We start from the raw sequence: 23,440 nt of genomic DNA on the forward strand, positions 1-23,440 counted from the left end.
AAAGAGGCGGTAAATCCAACTCACTCACCCATTACGCTGCGTATTACACCTATATTATATTGATATTATTGCATCGGTTATGAAATGGAATGTTATGTTATCTATAATTTTCTTACTCACTTTTTCTACCTTGGAAATATCTTCATCAAGTAGTTATGTGTTTTTCGTTACGATGAATCATCCCGAGAGATAAGGCGAGACACTGGCAATTGTGTCTTGTATAGTTATTATTGAACTGAGTTTGTTCATAAACATCTGACCGTCACCAATTGCAGACTGGATATAACACTGTCAATTGTAGTCCGGCAAGAGTCGTGCTTGACCCTTGCGTTACCAGATCGAGTTGATTGATATTTGCGAGATCCTGACAACTGATGGAATCTCATCTCGTTACACAAACTCCCTGCACAGATTCCATTATGGTCAAATATTGCTGTTGACAGCCATCTTTGTTCCGCAATTTGGTGTTATGAAGGGTTGAAACATAGGCCTTGACTTGCATGAGCGCTCGCCGATCAGCATTTGCCTTCTATGTGGGGTCGAGGTCAGGGTAATTGCATAGGACAGCTGTCATCGGGGATTTGAACTGAAGACACAAGGAACTGCAGACGATATGGGCAATGTCCGGAAGTGAAGGTCAAGGCTGGCAGTTGGTACAATAGCGCGGATGCGGAGATGGATGCTTAATGATGTTTTGACGGGCTGACCTCGAGTTTAGGGCAACATTGGCACTTCCAGAAAATAGAAAGCAGGGATTTTATAGGAATTGATTAATTTGAATATGTTTCCTTTCCCCGCATCCGCCATCATAATGGCGGACTCACGTCGTCCTTGACAGCATGTGGTCGTATCTGGCATCAAAGTTCGGGTCGTAATTGGGAACATCGCGAATTTATATCATTCGCTTCAAAAGTATTTTCCAGCCTTACATAAACCAGACATTCCACATCAAGCAAAGGTGTTTAAACATGTATGTTTGGGTGGTATTTTGTATTATTTAAGTCAGGAACAGTCCAATGTGCCAGCGTTTCAGTACGTCTTTTCATTTCATAAACCAAGAAAAACACTCTTTTATGTAAACTATCTATAAGAAATAATATTAAAATAACAATCGTCTGAGTAGTGCATCGTCGTAGGGGCCACGCCCACGCTTTGGCTACCAGATGGCGACGAAAAGGGTCAGACTGCATGAAGATGTAGGACTCGCTCCGGTTGAAGAATCGTCCAAATACCACCAGCCCCGACATTTTGTTAGTGTTGCCGTTCTTCCTTCATTCCAACACGTCCGAATGTACTTAATGGATTGACAGTAGGTGAGAAAATAAATATTTAGGATTGTTTTGTCTTTATGGACCAGGATTCCAGAGGATGGTACACTTTCAGAAATGTCAGCGGTTGAGGGAGAACGGTGCCGGGGATAACATATTGAATGCTAGCCTGTCTCACAGTCACTGAACCATATTATTTCCCCTTCCGCCCAGCCGTTTATGTAATGCAAAAGCTCTAGATAAAGCAAGTCTAGGTTTTTCTCAAGTTCTGAATCTCCCCTCTCACTGGGACTCCTTTTCAAATTGAATGGAGTTATTTGTTTCTATCAAATTAAATTATATATTTTCAGACAACTGTTAGTCTAGTTGAATGCATTCATCAAAGAAGGCATGTTGCTGAGCCAGCAACACATGTCGATACTCTTTTTACTTGGGGTTTTATGTATACTCCGTCAATTTAGGTATGTCGGGTATTTGCAGTTTGTCTGTATTTACTATGAACCGGTGACGATGTCATTTGGGGCATTTACCGTGAATATGTGATGGCGTTGATGATGATGAACATCGTGGTATTTGCCTGCACGTGAGGGTAGACGTTTGGTTGTTTGGTGAATCTTGGAATATGCCACATTTGGTTTTCCCCTTTGATCAATGATGGCTGCAATTTTTCTCGTAAACCTATGGTGGTTGGTTACAGTTATTTACCGTGAATGTCTGATGCAGTTTGGATACTTCCCATGAATCTGTGGTGGGTGGTTACAGTTAGGTTATTTGCCAGGAATCCCCCGGTTACAGTTTGGATAATTCCCATGAATCTGTGGTGGGTGATTACAGTTAAGTTATTTCCCGGGAATGCCACGGTTACAGTTTGGATACTTCCCATGATTCTGTGGTGGGTGGTTACAGTTAGGTTTTTTCCCCAGGAATATCACGGTTAAAGTTTGGATGCTTCCCGTTAATCTGTGGTGGGTGGTTACAGTTAGGTTATTTCCCAGGAATGCCACGGTTACAGTTTGGATACTTCCCGTTAATCTGTGGTGGGTGGTTACAGTTAAGTTATTTCCAAGGAATGCCACGGTTACAGTTTGGATACTTCCCGTTAATCTGTGGTGGGTGATTACAGTTTAGTAATTTCCAAGGAATGCCACGGTTACAGTTTGGATACTTCCCGTTAATCTGTGGTGGGTGATTACAGTTTAGTTATTTCCAAGGAATGCCACGGTTACAGTTTGGATACTTCCCGTTAATCTGTGGTGGGTGATTACAGTTAAGTTATTTCCCAGGAATGCCCCGGTTACAGTTTGGATACTTCCCGTTAATCTGTGGTGGGTGATTACAGTTAAGTTATTTCCAAGGAATGCCCCGGTTACAGTTTGGATACTTCCCGTTAATCTGTGGTGGGTGATTACAGTTAGGTTATTTCCAAGGAATGCCACGGTTACAGTTTGGATGCTTCCCGTTAATCTGTGGTGGGTGGTTACAGTTAGGTTTTTTCCCCAGGAATATCACGGTTAAAGTTTGGATACTTCCCATTAATCTGTGGTGGGTGGTTACAGTTAGGTTTTTTCCCCAGGAATATCACGGTTAGAGTTTGGATGCTTCCCGTTAATCTGTGGTGGGTGGTTACAGTTAGGTTATTTCCCAGGAATGCCACGGTTACAGTTTGGATACTTCCCATGATTCTGTGGTGGGTGATTACAGTTAGGTTATTTCCCAGGAATATCACGGTTACAGTTTGGATACTTCCCATGAATCTGTGGTGGGTGATTACAGTTAAGTTATTTCCCAGGAATGCCACGGTTACAGTTTGGATACTTCCCATGAATCTGTGGTGGGTGATTACAGTTTAGTAATTTCCAAGGAATGCCACGGTTACAGTTTGGATGCTTCCCGTTAATCTGTGGTGGGTGATTACAGTTTAGTAATTTCCCGGGAATGCCCCGGTTACAGTTTGGATACTTCCAGTGAATCCTTGGTTTGTGGTTATAGTTAATCCGTCATGGTTGAATGCAGTTAATATACTGTATTTGAATTTGCCGTGAATTTGCCGGTTGCAGTTTCATATTTCATCTGTGATGGTTGCTGTTAAAGTTAATGGCTCTTCCTTTCTGTTTGTATTCATTGAAAATCTATATTCTGAAGTTATATCCCCGGACGTTATGCTCCATGAGATTCGCCTTGTTGTTACGTTGGTGAATCTTCCGTGATGACCGACAACTTAATTCGATGACCAGTGCTTGTTTCAAAGAAGACTCGCAGTAAGAAGCTATTTACTGACAGAAGCTATTCACGTATTCACGTAACTAGTTTCTGCTGTCCATATGTCATCTGTAATCCTTTTCCTGGCGATGAGATGAAAGTACCACTTGACGTCTCCGTATCGGGTATCTCCATCACACTGGGGAGATAATAGCTGCTGTCATCGGTGCTGGGTGTTATTAGTAACCTGATCCGGGCTGTGATTGTTCAACACTGACAAACCTGGCGGCGCCGACAATCATGACACAGACTGCGTGACTTGATGTGTGCTGTCAGTGGACCTGTGAAGATCCGGGGTAGAATAGGTCTTCAGCAACCTATGCTTGTCACAAGAGGCGACTATGCTTGTCGTAAGAGACGACTAACGCGATCGGGTGGTCAGGTTCGCTGACTTGGTTGATGCATGTCATCGTATCCCATTGCATGGATCGATGTTCATGATATCAATCACTGGATTGTCTGGTCCAGATTGGATCATTGACAGACCGCCGCCACATACCTGGAATATTGCTGAGGGCGGCGTTGAACGATATACTATGGACAACGATAGTCAGTGAAGTTTGAGTGAGTGTGTTAACTGCATTCGGTGTTATCGCGGCTGTCAGTGTTGGAGGAAGCTAAAAGAGACGCAGGTCTTAGAGGTTTACAGATTTGGTGAAACCCGTGAGCATAGAATTGGATTGACGGACTGGGAGTTGTAGTCGGGGCGATTAAAGGATTCGAACCCAACCAGAAGATCCAGATTATCCCCACCCACAAAACAATAGTAACGTTTTAAAGTATTTCTGTTTCTGTAATTTAAACATGAGTTTAAATTTGACAGTGTGTAACACTATGAAAAACTGAAATAATAATTGATTAATTAAGTATTTGCAACATTTGCACTGAAGTTATCTCGACTGCAATTGAGTACCAGATTTGGCAACGGATGCAACAAGCTCTGCTTGAAGCCAGACTTGATTGCTTATTAAAAGACTATCGAGAGTTCCTCAAGCGGCGCAAGTCGTAACGGGTTGCACAGACTCTTCCTGCACACTTTCATCCATGTTGAACCCTTGGTGCATTTTCGACATATCCCCTCCTGCCGCTAATGATTATTAATACAGCATGGTAACCACTCTCTCCGCGGGGATAAATGGTGCAATAATTCAACGTCAAAACACAGACTTACATCGGAACACGTTTGGCCCTTTCAAGACATTTTAACCCACGCGATGGTGTTCCTGTCGCCGAAATAACCTATTTTCTAAAAACATGTGTTCAGCTCCGAGGTACCATTTAAGATACAAATCTAACTATAAAGTTCGTCGAAATTCAACCCCTGCATTAACATGATCGTTAGATGAAGCGGAGATAAATCTCGTGAAAGTATTATTTTACCTCCAGGGGGCTATTACGAAACTAGGTCTGTACTTAACTGGTTCTGCACTTGATACGCGCAGGTATCCATGCGCGTTGAGCAGATACAGACGTATTATAGACAGGAGCCCAGTCAAAGAATGTGTACGTGTTATTTGAGATGCGTGGAGGCTGTAATGTCTGCCTAGGGGATTTAGAAACTACAACATTGGCAAATCCATCACATAACGGAATCCGGCCAGTGGGTCAGAGTTCGGTTGCTACATCTCTAATACATCTGACCCAAATATGTCTGGAACAAACCGCATGACCTATATCTTTCAGGAAAGCCAAAGTTGTTTTGACATGAAATCATGGCAATGAAAGTTGGCAAAAGATTGCGAATTTGATGCTTGAGAAAAATGTTTCCGTATATTCTGTTTTATAATGAAAATTTGACGCAGGTTGATGCTTGATATATTTTTAATTTTGCGATGTAACGTTTTCATAAAACCAGTTTCATGATACATGCTTGCACTTATATTATAGGGAAATTACTCATAATACCATATGCATTAATCATCAAATTGTCATTCTGATGATTTCAATACGACAGGACTGGTAGCGCGGTCCTGTTGAACGAGGCTTCAATGTAACTGACGTTAAAACAGGAATTTCCTAAAGGAAACGAATTTCGTTAACAAAGAAGACATTGTATATGCTCTCTTGGAAAAAGAGCCACCACATTTCTTTTGTTTCTATAAAAAAAGCCTGCAGATTTGGCAGGTATGTTAAGTCCAGTATGTCTGCTTATTTATTGGAAGAAATATCACGGAGATGAAAGTCAAGGTCCCTCTGATGCCCGTACACATCTGTTGAAGAGCTGCAATTCCCACTGATGAAGCTCCCAATGATTCCCTGTGATAATCGAATCTGTATGAAACCTTCATTTGAAGTGGACTGTTGAAACCATTATCAAGCGCCTGGCCTGAACTTTTTACTGTGTTCGAACCTAATTGCGCGTCCATGCAATAAATTGGAAACCCCAAAGTGCAACAAAGCGGGAAGATGTGGTTTGGGATACCAACGAGGTTGCCATCTTGAAGTTTACAACGTCTTGGGCTCCGAGATCTTGTCTCATCTGCCTTGCGATAGCCGACCACTTGCTTCCCACTTGAGATAACTTGTTTTGATACCAGTGGTTCAATGGTTCCCAGACCCCACATGAAAGGTTAGCGGAAATGTTTGTTTTCCAATAGTAAACCATTGGGGACGTATGCAGGGATCGGATGGTGTTGTGACAGGTCATGACACGGTGCTCCAGATGGACACGCAGGCGGGCTTCCCAGGGGATTTACGTTACTCCATTACGTTGGCATTCGTGTTTTAAATCTTAAACTGTTTTTTATTGATGATTTTGGCGGATAGTTATAACTGAGACATGGAACATGTTGGCGTGTTTTTTAGATGTTATAATGTAGGCCAGTCGATATTAGCCTCAATTCAATGAATGACCAGAATGACGCCTGAATGAGCTTCACTCATAGTAGGGAATCAAACCCGGGTCCTCGGCGGGACGAGCGAACGCTTTATTCACGGGGCTACCCCACTGCCCCACATGGGTAAAACATGTGAATACAATATCTGGTGATCACACCACACCCCGGCCCCACCCCTGTATATATACCATTGACAATTCCTAGCTTCAGGGTGTTGACGTCTCATTTGGCTAAGGGATTCCACAAAGGACAATTACTCGTATATATGAACCTAGACAGTGTAATTGACCATGGAAGATGATTGCATTATTTGTTAATCATATTTTGGAAAGATAATTGTCATAATTGATTCGCAGCGCTTGAGTCTTTCTGAATAATTGAGTCTGGTTATGTTACTTTGGCACGCATCTCTGGCAATGACACACTTAAACGGCACCAGTATCTGTTGCAGAAGAGATTGAAACTAGGCTCGGTCTATTTAACCTTTGTTAAAGTTCAAAGTGCATGGATTTGGACCATACCGCGAATCCGTAAAAAGCCCCGGGACAATGTTTATTTCGGGGGTCCTTAGGGGCAGAAGTATATTTTTTTCAGAAAGGCTTTTGTTGAAATATTTTTTAATGTTTATTGAAATGTCTCTTCTCCGTGTTTGACAAGTTGTAAAAAAACTTTGACAGGTGTTATTCAAGGCAGGCTCTTTTTTAAGGAATGCGTATGTTTATTATCATTTATGGAATATGTAACGTTAACGCGGGAGAATAATCTGTCTCAGTTATTTGCCGAAACGGATTCGACTGGATGTAAAAGGCAAAATAGTGATGAAAAGTATGCGAACTGATTTAGTGATGAAAATATAATACGAATGGATCTCTGAAAAAAGGCATTTAACGATTCAAGGATTTAAGGTGAATTTAAAAATTCAGAAGGGATACTTTGGCCTGTTGCCTGCTAATGAAAGTAATCTGGGTCAGAAATGAAATTAGAGCGGGACTCAACTATTAACTTCATACACGTTGTTATCATCACACGCTGGTAATAATAATTCACTCAGAAGAGGCACGGCTATGAGCGTGACCTTATTCCAAGGGAGATAAATCACTCAACATTCCTGGGTTGTAGTAAACACAAGGAACGCATAACTAGTTTATCATTTGAGATAGAAAACAAGAACATCGCCAGGTGTTTTGGTGATATCAGTCAAACGGAATGATAAGGACATACTACCTCTGTGACCACGTGGTCAGGATAGCCCATCTTGCACGTGCAACACGTGTTAAGGAACTAGCACGTGTGTTTTTACGCGATAAGGAAAGTGATTATTTTGAATGGGAAGATAAAGAATTATTTAAGAGTCTTCTGTTTGACTTTGGATGATTAGTATAATTATTTATTCTTATAAAGAGAAATATACAACTAAACAGAAAATGCACTTATAAAATGGGCGATTTAAAATGATATATTGGGAGATGATGGCAGATAATGACATTGATTTTTCAGAATAACGGCGCCCGTTTTGGAATTGTTGATATTATTGAAGATTTAAACGCTCCGGTGAACATGGCGGCTACAAATAACGCGTTATTAATGGGTCTGTTGGTTAGTCCCATGATAAATGCATTTGACCTTCAAACGGTAGGCGAGGGTTCGATTCCTGATATGGTTTCAGAGGGATGAATATGTCCGTAGAACGCACCTTTGTTGCAAGAGCCGACTTATGTGGATCGTTAGGTTACAATGGATGATTGTGTGTCCTCGCGCCGCGACTTCTTGAATCGTTGCTCATGATGTCTACCATTGGTTTGTCTGGGCTAAGGTTTGGTATGAACTCGCCGTCGTGATATGGTTAAATTTACGGCTGCAACGTAAAACAACTTTCGAGACATAATTTGGTCGTAAAATTGGAAAATGGAATACTGTAAGGGACATTCTCGCGTGAAATTGTCACAGGGGCGATGAAACCCATTCACATGGTAACCCATTCACCCACATAACTCGTGTGTGGTCAAAACTTTAGTACTTTGTCATAATGTATGTCTCGGATGCCGCACAAGTCACCTTTGACATTTAGGGGTTAATAGACCCCTATCTGCGGAATCACAAGGTGGCCAAATTATACAGGGAACAATTATACTTAACACCGGCTGGGAACATCGCCCGTATCTGTTCCACCGGAAGTATCGCCAGCGTGGAATGAAACTGATTATTTACAACTATGGTTAGGTAAACAAAGGATGTGTGACATTTTTCAGAAATAAGTCCGATTAAACCAAATTTATTCTCGGAACACCCATATATAAATGATGAATAAGACGGCTGACATATTGAAATATCTTCCACGGTGATTATGAATGAACATATTATTGAAGAATAATTGATAATAAAAGTAGTTGTCACATTCATCTATATATAATGCTGTAAAGATGTTGGGGAAGAGTGGTTTGGAGGGTAGCGGTTTCACCCACCTCGAATACCACAGTTCGATTCGGGTAACACCAATCTCAAACTCAAGCCTTTGCTCTGTGCAGCATCATAATACTAGAAAATAAAACAAACCTATCACATTTCTTTGTAACCCTGGTGACGAAGTCCAGACTGACTTCGATTTATCACAATATAAATTAGTTTTCCTGTAACATCTTTATTTAATTCTGAAATACTTTTAGTTAAATGTGTATTCGTGCCTCGAGATTTAATATCCAACAATATTTCACTCCGCCTTGACAACCCAATTATGAGTAATACCACCAGGGTCGGTATCCGCCTTTAATTGACATAATAGCCGAGTTATCTGCCCTTAATTGATATAATAGCCGAGTTATCTGTCTTGATATTTATAAACTATGTATGAACCACACGCTGGTAATTGTCATACTGTAGGCGCTATGGAAGGATGTCGCCCAGAAGCGCCTTATTTGGAGGGATGGCCATGACGCATGTAACGGTACAGTGTGGGACCTTTGATATTTCGAAAATTTAAACTGCACTGATGAATTTTGAATTTGATTAGGCGCATGATGAGCAAGTGTTAGCAATTATGTTTCTAATAAGGAAGGTTTAGGTGCATGGCGTCGGGCCGGGGTGGGGTCGAGGATGGGGTGAAATCATTGCGCCGTCAGATGACGATGATGATGCTGTCATGTAGGTGTACTCTGTCGTCGTTGATGCTGTGCGGGGGGGCTAATTAACATAGTACGTTTCAGAGTATGAATGGCGTTTAGTTTTTCATGTAAGTAATTCGTTGTTTGTGGTAAACTACCTAATCAGCCGAGTAGGCAATGCACAGTGTTATGTTAACAGTAAAACCGACCTCCTGCTGAAGACTGAGACGCTCTGCTCGCGTGTTCTGCGCGCGTAGATCGTTTCCAGATATAGCCTTGACGCTTCTCGAGGCCGCCGCACATGTACATGTATATCTATTCATTTCCATACACAGTTGCTTTGAAGCAGCACTGAAATATTAAAAAAAATAGTAATACTCGTTGCGGGCCCACCTTGTGCCGATAACGAGTACCCTGTGCCGACTGAGACCTGACTCAAATGAGGATCGCATGTCAGACTCTGCGATGTGACTGTTTGTGAACCCGTAGCTCCCGGGGTAGAATAGGCCCTAGTAACATATGCTTGCCCTACGAGGCAATTGATGGATGTCAGGCTCACTGACCTGGTTGATTGGATGTCATCGTACCCCTACAGCGTGGGTCGTTGCTCATTATATCAACCACTGGATTCTCTAGTCTGGTAGCTGGAAAATATTGCTGGGTTAAACAACAAACAAACAAACAAACAACGTAGACATATATTCGTAGTAAGATGGCGACCTGTCTAAAATGAGGTTCGGGTGGTCAGGTTCTATTGATTAAGTGTACCCCAAGGATGTAGCTTGTTGCATATACTTTCAACCACTGAATTGCTGGACCCAAATTCGATTTACAGTAAACTACGGTTATAACGAACTCGAAGGGACCACTTCTTTTAGTTCGTTATAACCGTCGTTCGTTTTTTGGATATACACAGCGTATATTCAACAAATGGACGAGATTAAAATGTACAGTTCGTTATATCCGTCAGTTCGTTATAAGCGTGTTCATTATAACTATAATTTACTGTAATTGATATCGCCGCGATAGCTTTAATATTGACTTGAAATAATATTCTACCACTCAAACGCTGACCGACAGAAATAGCAGCATACGGTCAACACATTTCTCGATTTATCGGTTGCGGAACAGGTGTTGATATGCTCTTCCTGACAACCCACTTCCCCTCGGAGCCACGCCTTGACATACCATGCACGTGCATCATCAGGAAATGACGTCACTAGCTCTTCTGAATGAAATACTAAAGGACATGACATCAAAGGTTCGCTTGCAGTGTTCATGTGTTGCATCCAGTGCTATTTGCCCTGGCAAAGATCAACAGGCACATGTGTAAACACGAAGCAACTGACTTCATTTCCTATAATTGATACACACACTATCATTTGTGAAAGGTGAAAAGCTGGTTGTCTTAAAAGGATGGTGGAATATATATTGTTCTACTTTGAAGAAGAATGATGTAAACCCCATCCCACTCCCAATGCCACACCACCTCCACCTTCACCCCAACCCAAACCCCACCTCCAATCCCAACCCCACCTACACCCCCATCCCCTCCTCGAACCCCACCCCCACTCCAAGTTACTCCACCCCAACCCCACCCAAACGACATCCCAACCCCACCTCCAACCCCAACCTCACCCCGAATGACACCCTCAAACCCAACCCCATCTCCACCCCCTACCCCACTCTCAATGCCACCCCAAATCCCAACCCTACCTCCAACCCCAACCCCAACCCAACCTCCCACCCCAACCCTATTCCCAACCCCAACCCCAACCCCACCTCAAACCCAAACCCCAACCTCAACGCCACCCCCAACCCAACCTCAACGCCACCCCCAACCGCATCCTTCCCACCCTGAAGATGAACGATGAGCAGCTGCCGTTGATGAAGACCTTGCCGGGATGAAGCTAGCATGTTCTACGCTGTTCCAGGGTTCACAGAAACAAACCATTTGGAAAAACAGACACCTGGCTTTTTTCAGACAAGCATCACCTAAGGAAAGAGCAGGATTTGCAACTATTTCGAATTGACAAGACATGCAGCCATACCGAAATGACACGCTTGAAAAACAATGACATGGGTTATATTGGAAGCAGCCGTGCTAATATACTGCCTCGACTTGAATCCTGCTTGTGTGTATATAGACATAGCACACGCACGTGCAGAAAACCAGATGGCACCAGTCTTATCGTCAGCAACCGGTAGAGAGGATGTGTACTCATACAGCCTTCTGTCAATGTCGAACGTGATTCCAAATATGTTAACAGATAGACTGAATGTCTTATTTATAATGCACTTAACGTAGTATGGCGCCGCAGATTTGGGTCCCTTGGCCACACCAGAAAACTATTACTTTAGGTTCGAATCCCGGTTCACACCGACCGTTTTTCGAGGTTTGTCAGGACCATACGCTCTCTTATGTATTTATGTCCGTCCATATATTGACATAGAACCACACTAGCTCTACTCACTTTGTATTTATAAAAGTTGAGGTGAGGTGAAATTGGGTTTAACGTCGCGTCCAAGATTATTGCACTTATATAGCGACGTGCATGCATGTGTGTATGTGGCTGCTTGTCGATTTATAGTGCAAGCTCACTGAGATACCATTACGCAGTTTAACATGAATACCCTACTCTGACACAGTATACAGACTCCGAGCCAACCAGTCCTTTTTAAGCCTCTAAATGCCGAGCGCCAGACAGGGTTACACGAAGTACCATCTTTTAACGTCTTTTGGTATGACGCGGCCGGGGATCGAACCCCTTACGCTCTCCGGGCGGACGCTCTACCACTAGACCACGGAGGCGGTTTATTTATAAAAGAGGAGTATGTGTGAAATAGAGGCAGGTTTTATATTACATAATGACTTCTTTTAGTTTAATTCGATGATATTTAATACCCTTTATCTTATATGTTTGACTTTGATGATGGGTCTAGTTTGTGAAGGAAGTCAATCATAACTATCATGTGCTTACACGGCCCAGTGATATACGTTTTGTTTTTTTATAATGTGTACCAAGAATTTTGATATACACGTTTGTTTTCATTCGAGTCGGTTAAATCAACACGAACAGGGATAACGTTCTTCATCATCTCGTATACACGTGCTGCATCCTATGTACGATGCATGGAGTTAATCAGGGTCATCTTGGCTCCTTATTTTAATGATCATAACAGATTTATCTCTTTCTGACATAACATATTTCTTGATAGAACTCTCAACACGGCTTCGCCCAGGTTTGTTGCCTCGCCGTTTAACCGCAGTGTTAAGTATGTCTGTAACAAAACTACCCAACTCTTGCTATAAATCTATTAGAAACTTGAACTGACGTTTCTCAAAAGCTTTCCTAATGTAGAATAAACTGCAAACTGACTTAGGTGTAATCCTGATCAATTTCGTTTGAGGAGGCTTCTAAAAACATGGATGTGCTTCACCACGCGTTTCTGCACATTTCTCTAAGTGACTACGTTAATAAGGTATTTCTGCTTGTCTATTTTTGTAAATGTTCGTGATGCAATGAGGTTTTTCTGCCAAAAACTCCAGAAATGTCAGAGTAACTTCAAGAGCTTCTCTGCCTGTTGCCAGGATATGGCCCCAACCGAAGCCAAACCAATTTTCCGATGGCTGTCTCTGCCTCGCTTTGGTGTCAGGAGTGGCTTCGAGGCTCCCCTCGTAAGTCATATTGCTATGTAATTGATATGTATTGGTATCGATCGGGATTTGGCGGGAGGCGATGGTAATGTTTGTTATAATCAGGGATATTACATCAAATCCCAGATCAACTTGTTTACTTTATTTTTATTGGAATATTTCGTGTTTTCGTACGGGTTCTGGTGCTGATTGTGGAAAGTTGCGCAATATGATGATTACTTGCTGACGCTCTCCAATCAGAGATATCAGTTAAATTGACATTTTTTAATTCGACAAATATGCTGCTTCTGAAAGCCAATTTCCTTATTGTTCACACTACACAGTTGACCTCCAATTTCGTCACTGCCCAACACGCGACCCGTTCAATCTGGTCACGGTTTATCGTGAAACAGCTGATAATCGTGAAACAGCTTATGGGCAGATGGATGACGCATCTGAAGCTCTGCGGTAGATGACGCGTGTGTCGTAATTGACTTTCAATTCGTTCTCAGTGCCAGACATCCCTTATGAAAGTCACACGACCGAGACACTTACGATGATTCACCTATATCCCTCGTAAGTTGAGGCAGTTGTCTTCAACCTCATAAACCCCAATCTCGAAACCTTCAATTTCCCACACCCCAGTTAAGATTTTCAACCTCCCCAAATCAACACTCCTCAACCCAAATTGTAGTTTCATTCATCCATCTTCAACGTTCGCACTTAAACCTCCTAACCCCACGCCCAAAACCCCCATCTCATAACGTCCAACTAGCAATCGGATCTTCTCAACCTCCAACAAGAAATCGGATCTTCTCAACCTCTAACTAGCAATCGGATCTTCTCAACCTCTAACCAGCAATCGGATCTTCCCACCATCTCTCCAGAATCGGATTTTCTCAACTTCCACCCTCTAACCAGCAAATCAGATCTTCGCTACATGTAACCAGAAACCGGATCTTCCCGACCTCTAACCGGCAATGGGATCACCCCCACAGCAATCTAGAGTGGGGTCTTCTGAACTTCACCATCTAACCAGCAAAACCGGATCTTATCATCCCCTAACCACTAATGCGAACGTCCTGAGCTTTACCTTGTGATGGAACGTTGCTACTTGGGAACAGGTCCGGTAACTGGACTGGGAGAGCCTAATGTTTGATCTGCATCTTTGTAATTATGGGAGTGTCAACTTTCTCTGTGTGATGTTTAATTGATGACACGATTGATGTATGCGAGGGACGACCAGGAGAGACTCATTAGCGAAACAACTCATAGCCTGTTCTCAACGGCAATCATCATTCCGATATCTGGAACCAGTTTTTGTATTTCTCATACCCATTTTAAAACTACAATAGGTTTAAATCACATTCTAATGGATTTCATCTAAAATAGAGCACTATTATATCGTTGTGTTTACAATTCACGATCATCAAATTGATGCCAACGTTGAATTTACCCCGTGATGTACCGCTGATATCTTCTTGATATCAAACAGTGAAAGGCTATTACGATTTTTGACAAAATTTGATCATTTCGTCGGAATTAACAATGAATATGTTTTAGTCGTTTAACAAAATGAAATGTGAAAATAACGAAATCAATGACGACAGTTTCCTATTTTGAAATACTCACACATCTCCCATGGGCGATCATTAAGGGATTATTGACCAGGGTATTGACCGGAACCTTTATCTGAACGAGATGACCCTCTGGTCCTTTCATATTTTATCATAACAAATAACACTGATAATGTACGGCCAGTTGATAACACAGGCTTCTAATATAGATAAATTAACCCCAGTGTGGATACGGTCCCGGATGCGTGCATGGTCCCAACATGGAATCCGCCAATCAGAGCAAACGTATTATGACAGGATGATGAATCAGCCAATCAGAAATCAGATGACATGACACTGTAAGCTGAGACCTAGAACATTATTGTTCTGTTTAGTATATGATATTACCTGAATGATGAATCTATTGGACACTTGCCTGGACAACGTGGAAAATGGATAAAGTTGACGGAAAAAAATATTTGAAAGTTTTGAATTCATTTAAAAAAAATTAAATGTAAACTGTCGTCCAAAAGTAGAGCGATAGCGTGAAGGATTTATAATTGGGTGACGTGCGCCAAAGTTTGGTAAGCCAATACTATTTGTACTTCCTACCAGCGGAGGCGTTTAAACTAACGCAATGTCTCCTATACTATAAGAGTTAAAATATTTATATGAAGTGATTATTCTGCAACATATCAGCAATATCACAGTGGGGAACGCGAGAAGTGAATTTTATGCGTCATACTTTTGGTGAGAATCGAACCCACCGGCTGTCGGCGTGACGAGCGAACACTTTAACCACTAAGCTACCACAACGCAGTAAGTGATTTTTACTACAGCGTAATTCCTAAAGTTGGATTCAAGTTAAAGCCGTGAAATATAACATTTCACACATAGCTTAGTTTCGGCAAATTCGATAAATTTTATTCACATATTGCTCTCCATCAGCGTTATCATGCAAACAATCGCTTCTCTTTATCTACATGGTACTGTACAGCACGTCCGCAAAGGAGGCTCTCCGAAGGGATGTTCTTTAAAGATTGGAACTGAATTTATTTCAATATTAGTGATGCAATCTCGCTTGATTATGAGTGATCATATGCATTGCACAGATATGTCTAGAGAATATTCACGAAATTTCGTTATCGATCCGAGGCTAGAGGTTTTCATATATGGCCAATTCTGTCAAAATGGCAAGTCGTTAAAGTCATGATAAACAGAACGATGGATTTTATCTGAGACCATTGTCTGCCTTGCTCCCTCCCTCCATCCCTCTCTCCCCATCCTCACCCTCCCATCAGTCTCTACCCACCAGCTATATATGACTCACGTTGGTGGCTCCAGCCCATGTACACAACGTCATGGCGGACGGGGATAAATTATATGGACTGCCAACACCAGACGTTACGTGTGAAATATAAAGGTTTTTAAAGTGACTGGTGTATGTTGATAAGTGCCAAAAACTCAGTCATAAACTTTCCCCCAAATTCTTTAATCATTTTGTTTGTAGTTACAACGCGAATAAATCAACGTAACGATTCTCCACATACGGCACTGTCACTGTCAGCCATTCGAACCTTTCAAACAAACGAATACTTTACTCCAATCGAATACGCTAAACACCACCACGAACCAGAAGTGGAAGTTTTTGAAGTTCAAACGCAAACGACCCATGAAATAGGGTGATAAAACACGCTAAGGTATACACTGCATCGGGTCCTTGTCTTGGACACGTTGTATGAAGGCGATACTCAAGCCATTGAACGATTTATAGCGAAGAGGTCGCATTATGTGAACCTGTGTGTATAATTGGAGCCGTCTCACAATCCCAACTTGTAGCGAACTGGTGAATGTCTTGAGGTAATATATTGCCCGCGTGGGAGGAGTTTGGTAACAGTGTTGACTGGCTGCCAGATGGACTTTTCGATTGGAGAACTGTGTTTAGTATTTGTCATAGTAATATGCTGAATTGCCGAGCAAAAGTAAGATGTTGACTCAAAAATAAACAGAATAGTAAGAAATGGGTATTCGATGGTGATGTATTTGATACGGGTTTAAAAGTTGTGTTTTGGACCTTAAGTTTTCAGTGCTTTCAGTCGAATAAAGTTTTGAGTGAGTGAGTTGTGTTTAACGCCGCTTTTAACAGTATTCCAGTTATATCACAGCGTGTCAGCTTAATGTGGGAGGAAAGCCCGAAGCGATGCAGGCCACAGACGTTTACCATTTCGGTGAAACCCACGAGCATGGGTATGGTGCTGACAAACCTAGAAACATAATTGGGGCGAACCGGGATTCGAACCCACAATCACAGGTTTCTGGCGTGCCCAAGGGACGCAACTCTGCACAGCAAATCGCTGCGGCTCAAACGACTGGGCCACCCGTGCCACAGGTAACACTGTGGATTGTATTCTTGTACGATTTCGGGCGGGATATCCTACCACGGTCTCATCAAGAACCCCATTTCGAGTACTTTAAAACGTTGCTTAGATTAAATTATAAACTATGTTTTCTTTTCCAATTAGTACTTACACTGACAAATGTCATTTAACGTGACACACGCAGGAAATGGTGTCATTAAGTGACAACTATAATGGTAAAACCATTAAAATATTTATGTTTTGCAAAACATTGCGTAGAAACAGAAATACATTTTAACACGATGCGCTAATTTTAATAGTCTGTTCCCATTTTTTGGCAAGAAATTTAATTACTTTACACATCAATTTGTGAAGATGATTACATTATGCTGTAATCTCCAGATGCGATCCCAAAACTGCCACCAAGACCTCGAGCGAATTACACTGTGACAACGCTTCTGGCAGACAACTTGCCAACACTGCCAACCGTTGTAAACCTTGAACAAGTCTTCAACGTTAGCGTGTTGGTTTGGTACGCGTCCAAATACTCCACATATGCCGCTGTGTGTGCCTGGCAAGGTTGACGTTGTCTGTTCATAACATCAGTGAAACATGTACAGTCAATTTCGGATATAACGAAGTTCGTTATAACGAATAGTATGTTATAATAAATAGTTTGTTATAACCGATAGTCGGTAATAACGAATAGTTTGTTATAACGAATGGAACGACAAAGTTGCTAATAACAACTAGTCGGCAGTAACGAATTGTCTGTTGTAAAGTTGGTTGGTTGGTTGTTTACCGCCGCATTCAGCAATATTCCAGCTATATGACGGCGGTCTGTAAATAATCGAGTTTGGACCAGACAATCCAGTGATTGATATCATGAGCATCGATCCACGCAATTGGGATCGATGACATGCATCCACCAGCGAGCCTGACCACCAGATCCCGTTAGTCGCCTCTTACGACAAGCATAGTCGCCATTTACGGCAAGCATTGGTTGCTGAAGACCTATTCTACCCCGGATCTTCACGGGTCGTCTGTTGTAAATAATAATCAGTTATTAACGAATAGTCGGTTCAAATAGTCGTAAGAGAGTCTCTAGGCGCATGGGGCTGTAGAGTGGCCTAGTGGTTAAAGCATTGGCTCATCACGACGAAGACCCGGGCTCGATTCCCCTCAGTGGTATGGAATGTGACTATTTCGGATATCCTACGGCCGTTATGGTGCTTGGGTAGTGTTTAAAGCAGCGTTAAGCTCTCCGTGTTCACTTGCTCTTCAGTGCGTTTATTCATTTATACACGTGTATAAACACTTTCTCTTTACTAACAAACAGAGCTAAACTTAATCTAATGAGTTATCTACACATTTGTGAAACTGAACTATAAAATGAGACGAATGTAGAGTTCGCTGACGGTGTACGTGGTTTAATTCTCAACCGCTCTGATTAAGCCCAATAGAAGTTCTGGAATTATCTTGATACAAAGTGTTTGTTTTCAGACACTTTACGGTTTGACCATGTTTGTTCTTATGCCTCATCAAACATTCACATTAGGGACACAATATTTACCAGATCCCAGACTTATATATCGATCCATAATTAGCAGTGAGCTTATACAATCCACTATCACGTAACAGCGCAGTGTTGGCAGGGCTGTATCAGGTAGCATCGAGTATCATGTTTAATGTTGCGACACAGAAGTGAATAAATGGCGTTTTATGTCACAGACAGCAATTTAGTGGGTGTGTCACACAGGCCTGTGAAAATAATGTATTGATCAAACAGCTTTAATGTGTACGAGAAACAAACCATGCATACCCTGTCGGAGCACGAAGACACAATCAGGCGGGTGCGACAGTATGACCATCCAATCCTCCCTGTTAACGCGACCACCCAATCCTCTTTCAATCGTTAACTCATTGGAATCCGACGTAGAAACTTCTTAAAAGTCTGATTTGTGATAAAAGTTTTTTTTATCCCTAATCCATTATGTTAAATGAAAGGCCAAGTACGATATGTTGTGATTATAGAACTATAGGAAGAGTTGGCTATCCACGTCGAGTTTGGTTATGCAAACATGTTGATGAATAAGGACTTTTCATTCCGGAAGAAGTACCAAAGAGATTAATTAGAGGGTTGCTAAAAAAAAGCACTCTGCCCATAATAGCAGCCGCTTTTCGTAATGGTTTTCACAGGGGATAAGCCGACACGCAGTGCAACTCCGCCAAACTAAACCGTCCCATATGTTGAGGCAAGGGAGTTAATTGACTTTAAAAGTCCAGTTTCCGATCTTGCCGAACTAGGCTAGAATTCTGGAGTTACATTTTGTCTGGATTAACGAGTCTATTCATAGTCCACTCAAAATCACGTAACGAAATCGACATCTGGTTCATAAAGAAGATGGCAAGTGACGAATTCGTTCGATTGCAGGATTGGCAGATGATGTGTACTGTCCACTTGGCGTCGACAAATATTTTCCATATTATTTCATGTTTTTAATCAAGGTGCTCAAGTAATTTGATGAACTTCGCGTGATTAAACCCTTTTTTATTGCAATAAATATCTTTATTATCGATGAGATTGTCTTGTCTGGGCGCCGCGATTTTGTTCAGTAGTGGGGACATAGAAGGGACATAACTCGTTAAGCCAAGAAGGTGGCCCTACGATCGGGCCAAGAAATCGTTTTGCAAGGGTGGAAACGGGACTTTAAAAGTGAGTTAACTCCTTTGCCCCGGGAACACGCATCAGTATATGGTGGAACATATTCGCTGACAATATTGATTTTTCCGAACCCAACCATCCGAGATTCGTCTGTCCATATTATTTATACATTTATTCCATATTATATATCCTTCGACCGTGTCCCAAATCACGTGACTCTAAACCGGCTTGTCTTTATTGACCGCTAGTGGGCGCTGTGTAACTTCCGGTTACTGGTTTGGAGTTTCAGATAAATTAACCAATCAACTTTGTCTTCTCGATATCAATCAGTTGGTATCGATTGTTATTGATCCCGTTTTCCTTGGCCCTTTCTCCAGTATGTGTGTCATGTAGTCCTAGTGGGGCTGAAAGTAACTCCCGACCATCACGCCATTAATCGCTAGTCAGCATCGTTTATTTGATCAACATATTTTCCGTTCTAGAAAAATGGCGGCTACCAGTTCTTTGGTTATACATCGATCCAATTTACAATTATTACTCAAATGGAATTAAATCAACTAAATGAACGTATATTTTATGTCCACGACAAAACAATTCGCGATTATAACATTGGACTATAAATCCTTTCAGCGTTTATCAAATGTTTGATATGATAACTATCATGATGTGATGTATGTCCATCAGATAATTTGTATTGCTAATATCGATTTACTATCATACTTTTTTTTCTACCACAAAGTTTGTTTAATATGCGTATTCCTTACTTATAACGAAAATTCTTTAAAATGGCTTTAAAATGTCCTTCATGATAAGCCAAAAAGGAATGATATGAAACGGCATCACAGAACGGTTTGATGTGTTTGATGTGGTTTGATAATAAGATACATATCCATGTATCATGCACCATTTACAAAATGTATATGTACATTACATAAAATTGTTGTGTTTCATATTCAATTATGAATGCGTCATGTGTTTTTTTTAAATATAAGATAAAATATATTGTTACTGTTCTTTATATTCACTGGTTATATATCTGTTTTTTAAACTTTTTTTTCCATCTTACGTCTACAAGGACATTCAAAGAGTGAGTTTACTCCGCATGATAATTCCCGACTCTCTAGACACCATGTGTTTAAATACTTAAACTTTTCAACCTTACCATCTGTTACTGATTATTTATTTTATTTTTCTTTGCTTAATGAGAAAAGCGTGATTGAGTTATGTTTGCGCTAATTAATGTTTGGTAGTATGCAGTTATTTTTGGCATCCTTACTGTCATTCCCAACAAACGTTTCTTTTTCTTATTAATACACAAACTCATTAGTTTGTGCATGTTTTTCACTCTGCATCGTCTATTGATATTATTTTTTCAAACTTCGTGATGGGAAATGCATGGTTACGATGAAGGGGAGATAACTCTAATTCAGCCTGCCTTTCCCCATGTTTGATCAGAAATTCTTATACTTAAATCCAAGTTTCTTTTTCCTAATTCCTATGTTCCTTCACTGACTTATCGTCATGTGAAATTACTAACTTAGCATGCGTTATGTTTTATTGTTATAGATACATCTGTATATGTATTGGCAAATGTTTCTCACTGAAGCGCCTGTAAAATCACAAAACGTGGAAAAAAATATTTACAAATTGACACCGCATTCTGAATGAAAAATAACATCGCGCGTATATGCTTGTGTAATTTCTACACAGTACATTTGCATGAGTGGTCAATACACGGTAATCATGTTTACAATGACATGAAATTGATATGCTATTTCAATATATAGAACAGCTACTGTAACGCCTCCCTGGGTACCGTCGTTTGCAAAAAGCGTTTTCTTTACGTGATCAGGTGTGTAATGAAATATTCGAGTAATACACGTATTTACCGTACCACATCGGATGAAACATGACATTGATGTCCACTTTAATATTTCAGGTTACGAGCCAGGCCTATGTGTTTCGAACAACTTCTCAGTTGGAGGAGAATACTTCATATTCTTGGATCAAGTCGGCGACAAACTTCGACCTTCCTACAACGAGTTCCTTCTGAGTGATGAAGCACCGGAACTCGACGATATCCCAGTATACTGCGAACATGACATCAACTACCCAATTGGTATATGATTATGGTCATACTTATATCATTATTCTTATCTGATAAGACTTATATTGTTGAGAATAAACAAATATATGTGTTCGGGGAAAAAATGAGTCGGTTGTGCGGAATTTCTTTAGTAAATAATTCAAATTGTTTTGATAAATATTAGTTTGTCGTGAAATGACACTGCTTGATTGGGAGTTTAAAAGCAATGGGCCTATTGTGAAAAATTGTGAAAAATGCTACCAAATAAAAACAAAGGTGAAATGTCAAAAGTCGGGGAATATAACGACAGGTCTTAATGGTTATCAGAAGCCTTTGTTATGAACATTTTTTAACAAAAAGAAATTTATCCTCGATTATTCGTTTTTTATGTCCACTGTATATTACGATAAATACCACGGACCCCTTTGCCATCAAGGTTGTTGGGTTTTTTAAAGTAACTTTACTATCTCCAGCGCTCTTATCGCTAACCTAGCACCGAATGTCGCTCACCCGTGAACTATTTGTCTGGGTGTCTATTTCAACGTCGTGGTTCTTTATATCCCAAAGAATTGTTACATCTGGCCAAATATGTGTAAACTATGTAAGACGTTGTCATCTAAAAATATATCCACTTTGATACATCTGTCCAGATTCATTGTACATTTGAACACATTAAAACGTTAAATCACCTATTAAAGCATGTTACCATCTTGAGCTTCATTGAATACATTTTACATGTTGTACATATAAGCAATCGAAAGCATGTTCTGCAGTTCTTTATAACATTTACTGGTCAAAGTGTTGGTCAAGGATGACCCAGATACGGTATTTTGTAACGTTCGTTAGCTGAGTAGCATTAATGGACCCGAACAATCATACTCCTAGAAGTCGAAGACACTACAATTTCCTGTGCAAAGTTTCGTCATTTAGTTATCAGGATCCGCGGATTGTGGTTACCTGAGTTTGATCCTTGGTTTGTCTGTACCAAACCTGTACTCGTGGGTTTTCCCGAACTGGTTTTTGAGCTCATGACTTTCATTGCTTTGCGATGTCATTACGAACTGAGACGGTAGTTCGTGGTGTGGATGAAAGAACTAATTGACGGGTTGTGTTTCAGGCGTGAACGAGGCCGTGGCGGTCAAGCAGTGTCCCGAACCCTACCCCGACTACGCTAACTGCATCAAATACGTGGAGCCAGTCGTCGCCACTCCCATGCCACCACCTAAAGGTAAGCGGGACACCCAGTGTAGTCTTTTTTAAATGTTTTGATATCTCTTACATTGCAAATTCCGCAATCTTCTAAACTCCCACACTAGCTGACTCGCCCAGTCTCCTTAACCCTCATCTCGAAGATGTCTTGATAACTTAACCTACCCGATCAACTGAACCTTCCCAATCTACAAAATAAACCTCCCCAATACATATCTGCATCGCTTCGGGATGTTCACGGACATCAAGCCAACACGCCGTGAGAACCCTTTCTCCCTCTTCCCAACTTAAGCATGGCTTTTAGACTACATAGTTCATGATAGCCTTCTTGGCGTCGACATAAATCTGAATTACGTTCAGAGCGGCGTTAAAACTCGCTCGCTCACTCTCTTACTTACCAACCTATACGACTCACTCACGCACGTCCACACGCCCTCACGCACCCACCCACCTAGCATGTATAGGACA

The 23,440-nt window shown here is 41.2% G+C and overlaps 1 protein-coding gene across 2 annotated transcripts in view; it reads left to right on the forward strand.

Moving 5' to 3' along the window:
* LOC139445053 (uncharacterized) overlaps window positions 1–23,440 on the forward strand; it is a 69,170-nt gene that overhangs the window by 40,010 nt on the left and 5,720 nt on the right. The window contains exons 2-4 of one of the 2 annotated variants that reach the window (XM_071226118.1): window positions 20,753–20,764; window positions 21,617–21,796; window positions 22,881–22,991. In XM_071226118.1, coding sequence (XP_071082219.1) covers window positions 20,753–20,764; window positions 21,617–21,796; window positions 22,881–22,991 — 303 coding nt within the window. The remainder of the gene's footprint in view (window positions 1–20,752; window positions 20,765–21,616; window positions 21,797–22,880; window positions 22,992–23,440) is intronic. The other variant, XM_071226120.1, reaches the window with a different exon arrangement.

The sequence above is a fragment of the Haliotis cracherodii genome, unplaced genomic scaffold, assembly GCF_022045235.1.
Source record: "Haliotis cracherodii isolate W230 unplaced genomic scaffold, xgHalCrac1.p SCAF_6, whole genome shotgun sequence".
Classification (NCBI taxonomy): Eukaryota; Metazoa; Mollusca; class Gastropoda; order Lepetellida; family Haliotidae; genus Haliotis; species Haliotis cracherodii.